At 52.1% G+C, this 17,005-nt stretch overlaps 1 protein-coding gene across 7 annotated transcripts in view; it reads left to right on the top strand.

The window, feature by feature from the left end:
• The window catches only part of KIAA0232 (KIAA0232 ortholog), a 58,750-nt gene that overhangs the window by 38,352 nt on the left and 3,393 nt on the right, over window positions 1-17,005 (top strand). For 4 of the 7 annotated variants that reach the window (XM_035005340.1, XM_035005341.1, XM_035005346.1 and 1 more), the window contains 4 exons: window positions 1,174-4,417; window positions 5,840-5,911; window positions 10,593-10,701; window positions 15,716-15,813. In XM_035005340.1, coding sequence (XP_034861231.1) covers window positions 1,174-4,417; window positions 5,840-5,911; window positions 10,593-10,701; window positions 15,716-15,813 — 3,523 coding nt within the window. The remainder of the gene's footprint in view (window positions 1-1,173; window positions 4,418-5,839; window positions 5,912-10,592; window positions 10,702-15,715; window positions 15,814-17,005) is intronic. The other 3 variants (XM_035005344.1, XM_035005342.1, XM_035005345.1) reach the window with 3 other exon arrangements.

Consider the following 17,005-nt stretch of genomic DNA (forward strand, 5'->3'; position numbering starts at 1 on the left):
AGCTCTGGTAGAGGCTGAAGAGGAGAATCAAGTATAGGCCCTTTGAAAACATGGCCTTTTTTATCACTTCGTGTGTGACCTTGACTGTTGCCTCCAGAACGACAGTCCCCTCGGTAGGCAACCCGACTCCAGATTCTTGCTTTGGCAGTCTGTCTTGCTCTGAAATCTGTGATGGCCACCAGCTTCTTGGCAAATTGGAAACAACTTCTTCTTGTTTTCAAGCCCTGTAAAGGCAGCCTCCCCGGCTTCTCCTATCCTGCATTTCCCGTAGTCGCTGGTCTCCTCGGGTCTTGTGTCCGCACGCAGGCGCCCGTGCCTCACAGGCTGTCGTCCCTAAACTCCGTTTCCGGAGCGTCCAGGCTCTGCTGTGGTCCTCTTGTTCTCATGGTCCGTCCTCGGCTGCACCAGCATCCTCTCTTTGACCCCTCGAGCACCCTGCATAATCCCTTCTGTTTCCGAGCGCCTGCGGATGCCCGGCATTTCTCCTGAGAACACGTGGTGAGGACAACCACGTAATGTCCTGGCTCCACTTGCACATTAATTCCTTTACTCCTCCCAGCTCTGTGAGGTGGCTAATTATAATCCCCGCGTCTCGCAGGCCATGAAGAGGTCCTGTCACGGGCCTGAGGTCACACAGCTGGTCAGGGCGGAGTCAGGGCTCACAGTCCGGGAGCGCGGCTTTAGAGCTCATGCTCTCCGGCTTTCAGCTCCCTCTGTTTCCCCTGCTCCCAATGGCCTTGGGAGGTAAGTCCTGTCCTCACCAGTTTGCAGCTGAGTGTGTGGACCGAGACATCAGATAATGAGCTGACAGTCACATGCATAGTAAGTGACCGGAGCTGAGATCCAAATTCAGATACTTCTTCTCGCGATGATGTTCTTAATTAAAATGACAACTTTAAAGATAAAAACTGTCCTCTTCCCTATTTTCTAAATATTTCTAAGTCAGTGCTGACCTCAGTGCTGAACACAAAGGTGCTTGATACATGGGACTAAACGTAAAGCATATTTCACTGTATTGTTCTTTTTTTTTTTTTTTAAGTTTTAGTTTGTGGATGACGTAAATGTTGACCGTTGAAGGGAAATACCCCGTCACTCCACCTGGGAGGGAACGTTGTTTTGCTGTATCTCGTACATCTGAGTGCCTGCTTTTGAACTCTGTCCTCTGTTTTTCAGGTACTATGAAGCATTTCCACCACTGTCTGAGAAACCAGTTTGCCTGCAAGAAATCATGACGGTGTGGAACAAGTCTAAAGTCTGTTCTTACTCTAGCTCTTCTTCATCATCCACAGCCCCACCAGCTAGCACAGACACATCCTCCCCCAAGGACTGCAACAGCGAAGGCGAAGTCATCCAGGAAAGAAGCAACGAAGCACCCACCTCTGTACACGCGAAAACCCAGAGCAGAAGTAAAAGCGAGAAGGAGAACAAATTCAGTAATGGCACAATGGAAGAGAAGCCTGCTTTGTACAAAAAGCAGATCCGACATAAACCTGAAGGAAAGATTCGCCCTCGCTCATGGTCTTCCGGCTCGAGTGAAGCAGGCTCAAGTTCAAGTGGTCATCAGGGAGAATTAAAAGCATCCGTGAAGTGTGTGAAAGTCAGACACAAGACACGAGAGATTCGAAACAAGAAGGGGCGGAACGGGCCCAGCAGGCTCTCGCTGAAGCCCGGCGACAGGGCTGAGCGGGGCATGCCCGCGGGGGGGAGCAGCGGGGGCTCCTTCAAGCCGCTGTGCCGGCGCGGGAAGAGGCCCTTGAAGGACCCGGGGAGAAGGGACACCGGGAGCGCCGAGGGAAGAGACCTGTCCCTGGAGAGCAGAAACGACAGAGAATATAAAGAGGAACCACTGTGGTACACTGAACCAATTGCTGAGTATTTCGTTCCTTTGAGCAGAAAAAGTAAACTAGAGACCACATACCGAAACCGACAGGACACGAGCAATCTGACGTCAGAGGCGGTGGAAGAGCTGTCAGAGTCCGTGCACGGTCTTTGTCTCAGCAACAATAATATTCATAAAACATACCTCGCAGCAGGTACTTTCATTGATGGTCATTTTGTAGAAATGCCTGCGGTTATCAATGAGGATATTGACCTCACTGGGACCTCATTCTGTTCTCTCCCAGAGGACAACAAGTATCTGGATGATATTCATCTATCAGAATTAACGCACTTCTATGAAGTGGATATTGATCAATCCATGTTGGATCCTGGTGCCTCAGAAACAATGCAAGGAGAAAGTCGGATTTTGAATATGATTCGACAAAAAAGCAAAGAGAAAACAGATTTTGAGGCAGAATGTTGCATAGTGTTAGATGGAATGGAGTTGCAAGGGGAACGTGCAATATGGACAGATTCCACCTCTGTGGGTGCCGAGGGCTTCTTCCTGCAAGACTTGGGCAATCTGGCTCAGTTTTGGGAGTGCTGTTCATCCAGCTCGGGCGATGCCGATGGAGAGAGTTTTGGGGGAGATTCTCCAATTCGACTCTCTCCGATCTTGGACGGCACAGCGCTCAATCCGCATTTGCTTGCTGGCAATCAGGAGCTCTTTACAGATGTTAATGAAGGATCTGGCATAAACTCGTGTTTTTCAGTGTTTGAAGTGCAATGCAGTAATTCTGTTCTACCATTTTCGTTTGAAACTCTCAACTTGGGAAATGAAAATACAGATTCTAGTGCTAATATGCTTGGGAAAACCCAGTCTAGATTGCTAATATGGACCAAAAATAGTGCCTTTGAAGAAAATGAACACTGTTCTAATCTTTCAACCAGAACTTGTAGCCCATGGTCCCATTCAGAAGAAACACGTTCAGACAACGAGACATTAAATGTTCAGTTTGAAGAGTCCACGCAGTTTAATGCAGAAGATATTAATTATGTAGTTCCTAGAGTCTCGTCAAATTATGTAGATGAAGAACTTCTAGATTTTTTGCAAGATGAAACTTGCCAGCAAAACAGTAGAACGTTAGGAGAAATTCCTACCTTAGTTTTCAAAAAAAAATCGAAACTAGAATCTGTCTGTGGTATTCAGCTCGAACAAAAGCCGGAACACAAAACCTTGGCAACTGCTCGAGGGTGTGGCGAAAGCGGTCCACGTGGAGGCGGCTACAGCTCAGGGGTTATTAAGGACATTTGGACAAAGACGGCAGACGTGGAGAGAATCGACGAGGAGCTGTTCCCGGCGGACGCCAGTGACTGCTGCCGCTGCCTGGAGGCGGAGGCCGAGGGCCTGCGGGCGCCCCACAAGGCCGTGCAGCGGTCCGAGTACCGCCTATGGGAGGGGCACAAGGAGAGCGTGGCGAAGAGGGCTTGCGGTTCCGGGGCGCTCTCCAAGGTGGACGGCGGCGACTATACCACACCCTCGAAACCTTGGGGTGTGGCCCAGGATAAAGAGAACACGTTCATCCTCGGAGGAGTGTACGGAGAGCTCAAAACCTTCAGCAGCGACGGGGAGTGGGCAGTCGTGCCGCCCAGCCACAGCAAGGGAAGTCTCCTACAGTGCGCGGCTTCCGACGTCGTGACCATAGCTGGTACCGACGTCTTCATGACCCCAGGCAACAGTTTCGCTCCCGGTCACCGGCAGTTATGGAAGCCCTTCGTGTCCTTCGAACAGAGTGATCAGCCGCGGAGTGGGGAGAATGGATTAAATAAGGGATTTTCTTTTATCTTCCATGAAGACTTCCTAGGAGCTTGTGGTAACTTTCAGGTTGAAGATCCTGGGCTTGAATATTCCTTCTCTTCCTTTGACTTAAGTAATCCGTTCTCACAAGTTCTTCACGTAGAGTGTTCGTTTGAACCCGAAGGGATTGCCTCTTTCAGCCCTAGTTTTAAACCGAAATCAATCCTCTGCTCCGATTCAGACAGCGAAGTTTTTCACCCCAGGATCTGTGGCGTCGACAGAACACAATACCGGGCTATTCGCATCTCTCCTAGGACTCACTTCCGCCCAATTTCTGCGTCCGAGCTGTCCCCAGGAGGAGGAAGTGAGTCGGAATTTGAATCTGAGAAAGATGAAGCAAATATTCCCATTCCTTCTCAAGTTGATGCATTTGAAGACCCACAGGCCGATCTCCAGCCACTGGAAGAAGATGCCGAGAAGGAAGGCCATTACTATGGAAAATCGGAGCTTGAGTCTGGAAAATTCCTTCCCAGGTTAAAAAAATCTGGCATGGAAAAGAGTGCTCAGACATCACTGGATTCTCAGGAGGAATCAGCTGGGATTCTGCCAGTGGGGAAGCAGAATCAGTGTTTGGAATGTAGCATGAATGAATCTCTGGAAATTGCTTTAGAAAGCTCAGAAGCAAATTGTAAAATAATGGCACAATGTGAGGAAGAAATTAATAATTTTTGCAGTTGCAAAGCAGGTTGTCAGTTCCCTGCTTATGAAGATAATCCAGTTTCTTCGGGACAGCTGGAAGAGGTAGGTGGTTGTCTGTGTGTGTTGGTGCTTGATAGAAGTTGCTGATTGGACTTGAATGCAAGAGCAGCCGAATCAGGCAATGAAAGGGTAGGGTGAAATTAATTGGGAAATTAGCTTCAGTGTCTGAAAACTTACATGGTTATGATTTTACATAAGGGCTTAAAACGGGTTTGATATTTATAAATTGGAAGTAGACCGTGGACCTTTTCTGCAGAGAAAAGACATTTTTAGATCATAAGGTAGAAGATTTTGTCTTAATATGCACGTACCGTGCTGCAGACCGAATACACTGGCATTCCAGCCTTCGAAGCTGATGGATCACAAAGTGGCTGTTTACTCCTCGGAAGGCCCTGCGTGCTCTTCGGAAGCAGAAGCAGAGGGTCTCTTGAGGTAGCAAGCGCATCTCATGGTCTCCGAAACGCTGATCAGTTTAGAACTTAGGTTTTTCATGTAAAATAAATTACATCCTGTATAGAGTTCTCTAAAGCAGATGGTGGTACGTGTAAAAGCCCACAATCCTAATGCAACAAAAGAGCTGTTACAGAACCTACATGGATGGACCTCATCTTATACCAAGTGCCTATTCCTAAAGCTATGTGACTCACACATTAAAATGAGGCTAATAGTGGTAGTTTTGTGAATGGGAGTCATTGTACCCTTTTGACTATTTCTAAGAAGTGGTTTGAGGTTAAATTGAGTGTGCAAGAAATATCAGTGAAGGTCATAACCTGTTTCACAGAAAAGCACAGCAATCTGCCCATTTCTCAGCTGTTACTTGATCAGCAGTGCCTGACCTGTGTCCAGGAGCAGCTTAGTAAAAAGGCAGTTGGAGGTGCTCGGAAGTCATGCCGCCTGTGGCCGGAGAGCAGCTGAATGTCCCCCACTCCCCCACCCCCTGGCCCGGTGCACGTTCCCCCCACCTCTGCTACCGCTAAATCCTACCCAGGTAGCAAGGCTATCTTCAGACCGCCCCCCGCTTCTGATCCTTGTCCTAATTCTTCCTCTCTCCCCTCTCTCCCATCCCCACCTACATCAGAACTAATGCCTCCCTTCTCTCTTCATGCATGATGCCTCTTCTCCTGTTGCAGTTTCCACGTTTATGAGTCATTATGTACTTTCTCTCGTTAGATTATCTGTTCCTAATGGAAACAGACTGTGCCTTCCTCGCTTGTGGGGCCAGTGCCTGGGGCGACCTGAGTGCGTGTGGTGGGAGGAAGCCCTACAGACGACTCGAGGGTCACTGCTCTGAGTAGCCTGCCCAGAGACCCTTAGCGGGGCATGCATTGGGTCTCACCGAAACACTGAAACGGAGCTGCCAAGAATGAAAAACAATAATGTTGTTAGCCTTTACCTGTTTGTTTATTGCCCCACTTTTTATCCTTGAATATTCCTTTATGTACTTTGTATTTCACCTGGTTCCAGATTGGGAAGAAAGAAAAAGAGGGAAGAAGCGAGATTCTACATCATACCACTGCCATATTCCTTCGCTTTCTAGTATGTTGATGGATTTATGTGTTATCAGAATTCTGGGTTGTCTTGGAAGGTCTCAGGCGCTAGTAAAGTCCTGAGGGACATTGTGGGGTTGTCTGCTGGGGTCGGCGTGGCCGCTCCTTTCAGCTCCGGCCTCTGGGCGCCGGTGCCACGGTGTAGAGTCAGGGTGGCGCTCACGCCCTAGATGGATCTGAGGTTCGGAAAGGTTGAGTGACCTGAAGGGACAGTGTGGGGACCAGGCTGGGACGAGAGTGTATGCCTTTCCACTCTCACACTGCCTGGGCAGTCCAGGGGAGCCTCCTACAAGGGTTGTCTTCTCCCTTTTCCCGAGAGAGGACACTCTCGGAGCCCTGTTGTAAAGGTCACTGTTGAAAGGCCACCTGGTCCAGAGCAAATGGACTAAAATGTAGGAATTCTAGGGGCACCTGGAGGGTTCAGTTGGCAGAGCATCGACTCTTGATTTCAGGGTGGTGAGTTCACAAGCCCCATGTTGGGCGTAGAGTTTACTTGAAAAGAAAACACTTAAAATGTAGGAATTTTAATGGAATTGGTGTCCAGGAGCATGGATTCTTTTCAAAAGCTTAGTTCAGTCAGTTCAGCAAACATTTTCTGAATACCCGTTACATGCCCATCACTAAGGTAGGTGTCCTGTGTGAACAGGTCACCGTCTTTGCACTGGAAGCAGTCAGTCTAGTTACAAAGACCACCTTGGAAGTAGACCATTTACTTTAATTGAAATAGGTCATTTATTCACATGGCTCAAATTCAGAAGTTACAAGAGGGTGTGTACAGACAGTGAACAGGCTCTCCCCAGCGGCAGCTGCGAGCTTGCGTCCTGGCCCGTCTTTCAAGGGTATTTGTGCATGTAGAAGCAAAGGCATGTTCACATACCTTTCCTCTTCTTTTTTCTCTTTTCACAGAAATGGCACTTTATTATAATCACCCTTCCCTTTTGAGTTCCTGCATCCTCTTCCATTGTATGGACAGATGTATTAGGATTTACCTAGCCAGTTCCTTATGTTTTAGGGCATCTGGGCAAATGTAATCGTAGGGAACAGGGGAGGTGGCGTGGTGGAGGTGAGCACAGAATGCCTCAGGAGCCCAGAGGAAGCTGTCCCGACAGTGAGAGTTGAGGGAGGCTTGTTGCACGCACCTGAGCATCCCGGGGCAGAAGGGAGAGGAGGCGGGGCGCTCGAGGCAGAGGGAACAGCATCAGCAAAGGCGAAGAGGCACCTGCCGGCAGTTAGTTTGTGGCTTGTGAAATATAAAATGGGAGGTGAGGAGCAGCAAGGAGTGCCTCGGGTTCCATTTGGGGGTAAGTTTGTGGCGTAAGGGTGCTCCTTGTCATTGACTTAGTGCCAACCCGGTGTCCTGTGCTCTGGAGCACCGAAGAGCAGCAGAAGGCTTGGCCTGTCTTCAGGAGTTGGCGGTCCCGTCCCAGAGAGGAGGCCGTTTTAACCGCAGAGGGTGTGCGGTGGCATCAGAAGGCTCTGATGAGTAGAGGGGGTGGGGGGGCCATCCTTGGAGTGTGGTACCTGGCCCCCCCGTGCCAGGCGCTGTGCCCACTCTGCTGTCACCGTTATCCCACTGAATGCCCACAGTGACCTTCTGCAATGGATTTCTGTCCCCTCCCCCTGACTATGAAGACCATGTAGGCCCAGAGGGGTGGAGTCCCTGCCCCTGAGCCCAGCGTCAGGGATGGAGCCTGAGTTCTTTCCGCTGCTTTGCCACGCAGGGTCTCTTGTTGGTCTCAGTGGCCCTCGGCAGCCCTTCATCTACATGGGCTTGCTTTTCCTCTTGTGACCCAGATGGGTGGGAGCTGACTGGCTGAGGGCCCCTTTTCCGTGCTCTTCCGAGAGTAGAACTCAAAGAGGAACACCAATGACCTTAGTCTTCCGAAACCCAGGAGTACTTAGTAAGAGTTCGGAGAGTGCCTCTACCCAGCTTCCGATGTCTAAAGACTGAGTATCCCATCTTTTGCTGAAAACATTTCTGGTCAGGCTTTCCGGCTTAAATTTACATCTTCTCTGTTTTTTCGCGGGTTCATTCATTTGTCGAGTATTTTTGGGGAGCCCTACTGTCGGTGCCGGTGTGGGTGCCGGCGACAGGCGCAGAGCCCCGCCCTGGCCGGTCACATGCAGCAGCGCATGCGATCCGTTAGTCGGTATGTGGTATGCTGGTGTACCAAGTGCCGTGGAGGGGGCCAAGAGCTGGCTCAGGGCTGGAGCACAACGGGGTCCTTGGAGGCCTGGCCGCAAGAAGCAGGGCTCGGGGCAGGCTTCCCGGCAAAGGTGCCATCTGAAGACAGGCTTGCGGGTGAGAAAGCGAGCCAAGCAGCTGTCGGAGAGGGAGAGCGGCACAGTGACAGGTGCCCGGCCTGCCCATGGCCGTGTCTTCGTCGGGTTTCCTTCCCTCCGTTCTCCGTCGGCCAGAAGTTGAATTCGTGCATCCAGCAGAGGTTATTTAAGCCAAGCATGGTCATCTTTGCTGTGCAACCTAGAGGCTGGAGACAGTGGACTGGAATGATGTCCTAAGATAATGCAGGTTCATTGAGTGTGTATTCAGTGTAGCAAAGAACAGGACAGAGAAGTCTCTGCCTTTTGGAATTGACTTTCAAGGGCAGGAAGCAGAAAAATTCCTAAAACTATAGCAGAAACTGGCGTGACTTTAACAGTGCTTTCAGCCCGAGGTGGGGGAGGTGGAGGGTGGTGGGCCAGATAATCCCGGACCTGCGCTCGTCCGGGTGGAGCCTTTTCTTCAGGCCAGCAGACATTGAGCATCCCGCTTTGTGTAGGCCCTGTGCCCGGAGGCGCACGGGTAAATAAGACATGGGTGCTGCTCGTAAGGAGCTTCCTGCCTCTCCGCTCCAGTCTCGTCTAGCCTGCTCTCTGTTCATGCTGACGCCTCCAGCCTGCTCTCCCGGCCCTTTCCCACCCTCCGAGATGAGTTCTCTCTCCCTCCCTTTCTTACCCTTGATGGTCTCGGGACAGGGTCGCAGGAATAAACACTGATTGCCCCCAGCAGCCTGGGACGTTTTCTTTTGCAGGTAGACACGTGCCGCCTCCGAATCCTCTGCCTTCAGTGGTGCCTTGGGGATGGGGGCAGCTGCTCTGTCCAGGGAGCCTTCTTGCTCCTCCCACACAGCACTAAGTTGTCATCCCACAGAGTAGGTGCGCCTTGCAGAGCAGGCAAGGCCTTTCTGGAAAGATCTAGGGGTTCTGGGAATTATGTGCCAGATGCAGTTAATTTCCTTCAACTAGCTGTAGACCTTGGCTGTTGTGGCTTCGTTTGCATGAAGTCAGCGGGGTGCTGACTACTGTCCTTGGAGTAAGCTGGGGGAAAGCGCAGTGAAGGTGAACTGGCCACTCTAGGTACCCAGTACCGTTTTCCTTCAGTGTCTAATTTGAGAGTATTTCTTTTTACAAAATTATGTTAAGTGAAAAATGAAGGTTGGAGGTGTTTCCCATTAGTTAAATAATAAAAAACACATTATTGAATCAAAAAGTCTTTGACCCATAAGACAATTTACATGTAAGAGAAGAACAAAGTCCCATCAGAGGATTGAAGGTCGTTGGTTGCCAAGACTGCTCAGGCTTTAAGCTTGAACACACGGTGAAATGTCTTCTGAAGCAGTAGGCACATGCAGTGTCCACAGGCCTTATTTGGATTGAGTCCCAACGTCCTCTGGTTCTCAGCAAAGCACATAGTTGAGTTAAAAAGACACGTAGGTTGGTAACTCTGCCTACACAGTTTCCTTCGTCCCATACTGTCGTCTTTGACTCCCTCCTGCCCGAGTGTGTAAAGGTGAAGAGGGTCCTCTCTCTTCCCTGGAGTGTCTCACACCAGTGGAGACTTAGGGCCACCCCGTCATTTTTCTGCACTTCCCAAATCTAGAAATTTGCCTTGCCTGGGGATATTCATTGGGGATATTTTGCCTTGTAAGGGTTTTATTGTGTTTTTTAAAAAGATCTTCACTCCACTTCCAATATAAGTCCTTCTTAAAAGCTTCCTTTATATGTTATGAACACTTTGGCTTTTTTTTTTTTTAAGATACTTATTTGAGGGGTGCCTGGGTGGCTCAGTCGTTAAGCGTCTGCCTTCGGCTCAGGTCATGATCCCAGGGTCCTGGGATCGAGTCCCACATCGGGCTCTCTGCTCAGTGGGAAGCCTGTCTTTCCCTCTCCTACTCCCACTAATTCTGTTCCCTCTCTCGCTGTGTCTCTGTCAAATAAAAAAAAAAAGATATTTATTTGAGAGAGAGAGAGTGAGAGAGAGCACGAGAGTGGGGTAGGGGCAGAGGGATAAGCCAGACTTCCCGACGAGCAGGGATCCCCATGTGGAGCTCAGTCCTGGGACTCCAGGATCGAGACCTGAGCCACCCAGGCGCCCCAACACTTTAGCTTTTTAAATTCACCTTGTTGGGATGTCTGGCTGGCTCAGTCAGTGGAGCGTGTGACTCTTGATCTCAGGGTCGTGAGTTTGAGCTCCACACTGGGTGTAGAGATTACTTAAAAATAGTATCTAAAAAAAATTAATAAATTCACCTCGTCTAGAACAGTATTAAAAATAAAAGTCATCAATTTAAAAAATTCTGGATTTGTAGTTCCTAGTTAATAATGTTTCAATTTTCTCCTTTATCCTGACAGTTTGTAAACTTTTTCTGTTATTTGTTTAACCTAAACAGTTTCCCATATTGAACACTGATGTTCAAGGAATGAATAGGAGTCAAGAAAAGCAGACCTGGTGGGAAAAAGCCTTGTACTCTCCTCTCTTTCCTGCATCAGAGTGTGAAGGTAAGGAGCCCTGTGTTAGGTCATTGGTTCATCCACTCATTCGGATTTCTAATTCATTAAGAGCAATACGTTCTTTCCCTATGAATAGCAGTCCGAAAAGCACTTACCAAGAGGCTTTTGTGTAGCCAGCATTTGTCAGGCACTGGGGACACAGAGATGAGTGAGAACTGGGGCCCACCCTTAGCCTGATGTGGGGAAAGGCATGGAAATACACAAAGGCAGGACCGACCTTTGCCAAAACCTGTTCAGGATCGCAGTGAATCGTGAGGGGAGTGGGGGGTGGGGGTAATCACCTGGGTTGGGGGAACTTCAGGAAGCCGCCCGGGCGGGAAGGGCAGACCCTGTGAAAGGAACAGCTTGCATGGGGGTAAGATGGACTCTGGCAAGTGGGCCCAGCTGGGTTGTAGCTGAGGCTAGGAAGGCGGATTGAGGAAGGCCATTGAGAAGATGGCAGATTGGAGGGTGTCAGGTCCGGTGTGTGTTTTAGAAGAGTTCTAGAAGCAGAGTGGAGAAGGGGTTTAGCAGCTGGGGTTCTGGGCCCCCGCCGGGGCTGTCTGGGAGGCCCAGGGCCAAGGCCTGGCCTCAGGACCTGCAGGGGGAGTAAGGGAGAGAGCAGCACAGAGAGGTCTTGTCGAGGATGCCGGCTCCTCGGGGAGTGACTCTCGGTGAGGCGTGGGCAGCAGGAGGGCTTTGGGGGCGGGTTCCGGCAGGGGGCAGACAGAACAGTAGCACATTGGGTGAAGGTGATTTGGGTCTGTGAGCCTTCCGGGAGGACATGCTCAGCAGCTGTAAAAACTCTCGAAGTCTGGGGAGGAGTCAGGGCTGCGGAGGGCGTGCTGCCAGCTCCCCGGCTGCCCTGGGCTGTGGCATCGACAGTCTCTGCCGCTGGAGCTGGAAGGGGCACGTACGCCGTTGGTTAGTATTCACACGTTCACGGGTCTGGGCGTGTCTCCCGGTTCGTCTGTAATGAACGTGGAGCCTCGCCGCTCGCTGCCCACCGAGCCTGGTACACTCCGGTGCTCGGGTGCTCGGGACGCTGACGCCCACCTCCCTCCGCAGCCCAGCCTTCCCCCACTGGGGGGACGGCGGGGCTGTTTGCTTCTCTCTGTGCTCTGAGCCCCAAGATGCCTTCCCCAGAGCCTGCCTTCCTCTTTCCCAGAGGTTCACTGGGTCAGAAAGAGCGCGTAGAGCAGAGTCTTCGTTTTTAGCATCTTTGTTTATTTAACCGCATTTATTAAAGACCTGTCATTCTACTGTTAGCTAATATCTGGGTTGCCTTTTATGGTTTACAAAGTGCTCCCAATCTTTCCTTTTACATAGGCCGCACCATAGCCTTGTGAGATGTCAGCCTTAGTTTTCAGATGAGGAAGCTCTAAGACTCAGGTTTGACAGTTGTGCAGAATCCTGCATTAGCCGTTAAGTTCAGGTTTGCATCCAGACTGTCTTCCTGTGGCCAGAAGCTTTGCGCTCTACAGTGGCTATCTGCACTCAGTGCCCAGGGAGGCGCCAGGGTGAGGGGAGCACAAATCTGGCCTTGACGTAGATCCATTCTGTGCACCCGGTGAGTGTCCAGTCACTGATGAGTTAACTGGAATACAAGTAAGGGGGGGCCGAGGGCCCCAGAGTAGTGCCGCTAGAGGGAGAGAGAGAGGGAGGGAGGGAGAGGGGGAGGGGGGAAGGGGAGGGAGGGAGGGAGAGGGGAAGGGGAGAGAGGGAGGGAGGGGGAGGGGGGAAAGAGGGAAGGAGAGCGAGAGGGAGGGAGAGAGGGGGAGGGGGAGAGAGAGGGATGTGGCAGCAGGCAGTGCCTGGGGTCAGGAAGACCAATCCCTGTGAGGGTTTAGTCTAGTTTTCTTTTTTTTTTTTTTAAGGTTTTATTTATTTATTTGACAGAGAGAGACACAGCGAGAGAGGGAACACAAGCAGGGGGAGTGGGAGAGGGAGAAGCAGGCTCCCCACAGAGCAGGGAGCCCGATGTGGGGCTTGATCCCAGGACTCTGGGATCATGACCTGAGGCGAAGGTAGACGCTTAATGACTGAGCCACCCAGGCGCCGCAAAGATTTTATTCTTTTTTTTTTTTTTTTTAAGATTTTATTCTTAAGTAATCTCTGCACCCAATGTGGGGCTCAAACTCACAACCCCAAGATCAAGAGTTGCATGCATTACCGACTGAGCCAGGCAGGCAGCCCTAGTCTAGTTTTCTATCATTAGTTAGTAAGGAGTCAGTCCCAACCCTTAGCTCTGGGTCCTGGGTTTCTGTACAATCCCGGGTTGGTGCTGTAAGGGATGGTTAGTGCACGGTGCTTTTTTTATTGTGAAGTGGCAAATAGAGAAACTCTCAGTGGGTAGATAATGGCAACCAGGCTTTGGAGTGACCTTCAACTCACAACTGTGCATTAAATCCCTGCAGTTGCCTTGTGATGGTGACGTGACGAGCCTCACTCTCTCAGCCTGTGGGGGTGGGGACGTGCAGTCTCAGGAGCAGGTTGGCCAGGAAAACGAGTAGCCTCTTGCCTTCTCAGCAGGAGTGACTGGAGCCCCTTGTCTCCACCGCTGAAACTCCCAGTGTGGCTGGTGGTTAATAACAAGAGTCAGGGACTGACCTGGAAGCTTTTGGCCTCCCTGGGAAGGAGGGGGGCTGTCCCTTTTTACAGTGAGGCAGGAGATGGAGGCTCGGAGTGAGGCGGCTTGTCCATGCACCCTGCAGCGGGGAGGGGGGCGGGGGGGGGCATCTGGCCTGGAAGCCCCGGCCCTGCACTCTGCCACCTGCTGGCCTTGCTCTGCCTTCATAGACCCGTGCCTGCCTTGTGCCAGGCCCTGGGAACACTCCAGGTGAGCTGATGTCCTGGCACAAGCGGAGGGAGTGAGGACGCCAGTCCTGTGCCAGTGGGGCTACCTGCAGTGGGAGGTGCCAGGCAGCAGCCCTGGCTGGTGCGGGAGCAGGATGCATTTGCTGTGCCCCAGTGTGCCCGACTAAGGGGAATGGTACGAGAGTGCGGTGGGGACAAGGTCCGCCGGAAGCCAGCAGCCAGAGCACGAGGGCCTTGCATGCTCCATGCCACGACGGGTCTGCCCTCAGTGGCGGTCTCCAAGCTCACGCACTGGATTCTGAACATTTGGAAGGCTCATTGTAAGTGTGTGGGTGTTATTTTAGTTCTATGGAGAAAGCCCTGCAGGGAAAGTGTATAGATAACAGTTAAGGGCTCGGGAGACAAAACGGAGCTGGAGTCCAGGGCCTCTGTTGCCAGCTGGTAGACCTGGGGCAGTGACCAGACCTTCTGTGTCTCCATTGTCTGTATTTGTAAAAAGAGGCTAAAGATGATACTCCCCTGAGGGGGTACTTGTGCCGAGTAACTTCATAACACAGGCCTGGTACATGGGAGCTGTCCGTGGGCGGGTCACGAAGAACGTGGTCTGCAGTCAGCACTCCCTTTTCCTAATGCCTGTGGTGTCCCGAACTTCTGTATGTACAGAATGCCGAAAGCAAGGCCGGAAAGTGCAGTAGTCCGGAGGAGGGCTGGGTCTGGCTCCACCCCTAGTCCAGGAGATCGTCACTTCCCCGACGGTAGCTAGCTGGCGGGGTGCGCGGAGCCCGTGAGAGCTTGATCAGGCGAGCCGAGGCGAGGATGGCCGCCCCGAGGCGGTGAGCACGCCGGGGACTTGGTTAGCAGCCAGCGTGCCAGCACTGTTCTTGCGGCTGGCCGCACGTCATCTCTTTAAACTTGCACGGGGACCCCATGAGGGCAGGTGGTGACCTGTTTTAGAGATGAGGGAGCTGGGCTCAAAGAGGGTCGGTCTTCTGCCGAGTTACATCACAGATGAGTGTCAACCAGGGATCCACTCATGTCTGTGTAGTCCCAGAGCCCGGGTTATTTTCATGAACCTGAGCTGGTAACTTCGAGGTCCTGAGGCAGGCAGAGAGGGCTAAAGATCCTGGAGAACATGATGTGGCCAGCACCTGATGGTGGGAGGGCACAGCGGTCACTGAGCGTCGGTCCTGTCCTCTCCGGTGTCACGCACGGGTAGCATGTCATCTCATTGAACACCTCGTGGTAACTGGACCGCAGGCAACAGGAAACAGATGCTCCGTTGGGGCATTACAGGACTTGGACACAGTGATTCAAAGCCAGGGTCCACGTCGGGCCTACCGGCCGTCTCCTCTCTCACCGCTGTGTCTGCAGCTGCGTGGGGGGCTGGTCTGGATTAAGACTGGTGGGGGTCAGCCGTGGCTGCGCATCAGAACACCTGGGAGCTTTTCAGACCAGTTCAGTCAGGATCTCAGGTGGGGGCCTGGGCTCGCAGACTTGGCTTCAGTGAAGCTCCCAGGGCTGAGAACCTTTGCACTAAATGATTTATTTGATTCCTTCTAATTCCAGCTTCCAGTTCCATCCCCTTCTGTGGGCCACTACTCAAACCACTAGCCTCCTTTCTCTTCCCTGTTCTGCAGATACAGGAAAGATGTACTTTAGTGCGGTGTTGACTTGGGAGGGAACAAATGAGGTGGTTACCCTGTTTTGTCTTCCCCACTGCACTTCCCCTGTCTGCAGTCCCTCTGTGTAGTTGTTAGATGAACACACACACGGTGCATCGTCTGTCTCCCTCCGTACGCTCTTGAGAGCTTGGGCCTGTGTTCCGAGGGCTTACCCCACTACAGGTGTGAATATGTGTTTGTTGAATGAATGTCTCGTGCTGGGATCACAGGCATGTCTGGGTTATGCCAGCCTATTTTTTAACCAACTGAGCCACCCAGGCGCCCATGCCAGTCTATTTTTTAAAAACTCAATGAACAGTGTATTAGAATTTTTAAATTGGCGTAGCATTTTGCTCGTGCATACTGGCTTGGCTGGTGGTGCCCATGTCTGCTTTTAGTGAGTACTTAAATTCTCCAGAGGGTTGGTACACCTGACTGGTCTGACTTCAGCAAAAAAGGAAACAAAAATGTCTGTTTCATAACCGTGTCTTAATGAAATTTCCCCCCCTTTCCCTCTTTTCCCTTCTCCATTCAAAATGATTAAGAATGTTATACAAATGCCAAGGGAGAGAATGGTATAGAAGAGTGTCCAGATGGTAAAGACATACCCAGTAACGAAGAGCGTCTGTTAGATTTTAATAGGGTAAGTGGACTGTCCTCCTCCTTACTAACTTACTAACGGCCACACCCCCTTGCCACTCAGTCTGGAGCCTGGGAGCCCTGGGAGCTCCCCTCACCCGCCTTCCCAGGTCAACCAGCTCCATGGCCCTCAGCCCCTGCCTGCATCGCCTCCCACCCCATCCGCTGACTACCAAGGCTTCCCACGCCCCCGCCCTCACTCCCCCCCTCCCCCGTCCTTCCCAGTGCTGCCACAGGGAATCTCTGCATACCAGTTGGACCTTGTCACTCCCTCAGAAGCCCTTGGGTGGGCACCACCAGGGAGCCCTCCGGGTGCTCTCTGCGGACAGACCCCACCATCCTGTGCCCTCACCACGCCCAGTGTGGCACTCTGGTCTCAGCCTTGGCCCCAGGCTGCTTTCGGTTTCTGTACCACCGCCTCCCCACCAGGCCATTGAGCTCCCATTAGGCAGGCAGGCCGCTGAATCGTAGGAATGTCTCTCTTCTCTTTGTTAGCTCAGGTCCTCTGAGGACTTTTCCCCCAAAGCACCCTAGGGTGTTGGCACCTACGGTCCTGTCTTTCCCACCCCGGTGAATGGTACCCTGCAGCATACCCCACTGCCGCAGCCACGCCTGGGAGCCGCTCTCTGGCCCCTGGCCGCCCCGCCTGTCAGCCGTCGCCCTCCTCCCTCCTCCCGTCTCCCGCACCCTGTCCAGGCTGAGCACCCGCTCGCCGGTCCTCACAACCCCTGACGGGCGCCGTCACTGTCCCATCCTGCACAGACTCGGGACCTCCTGTCTGAGGCCGTGCAGCCACAGTGCTAAGTGCAGACCTGAGCCGTGAGCCTCAGCTGGGACTCGGCGACTCCCGCTCTTAACCATAGTGGCCTTCCGTCACTGCGCCTTGCCCAGAAAGGCCCTGTGGGCTCTGCTGTCACGTGCCTCCGGCCCCACATCCTCTCTTCTCCCCTCCGTCCTTGTGGCTGTCTTCTGCTTCTGCCTCAGGGGTCCCAACCAGGGATGGTGCTGCCATTTGGAAATGGGGGGTGTTGGTACTATGACGGGGGTGCTGGGTACTCTGAGGATGGGGGTGTTCCTAGTTTCTGTGATGGGGGTGTTGCAGGTTCCTGTGACTAGGGGGGCGGGGTGCTGCTAGTTACTGTGACTGGGGGGTGCTGGTTACTGTTGGGTGGGGGTTTTGCTAGTTACTGTGACTG

Source organism: Mirounga leonina, unplaced genomic scaffold (assembly GCF_011800145.1).
Source record: "Mirounga leonina isolate KUSES-001 unplaced genomic scaffold, KU_Mleo_1.0 Mir_129, whole genome shotgun sequence".
Classification (NCBI taxonomy): domain Eukaryota; kingdom Metazoa; phylum Chordata; class Mammalia; order Carnivora; family Phocidae; genus Mirounga; species Mirounga leonina.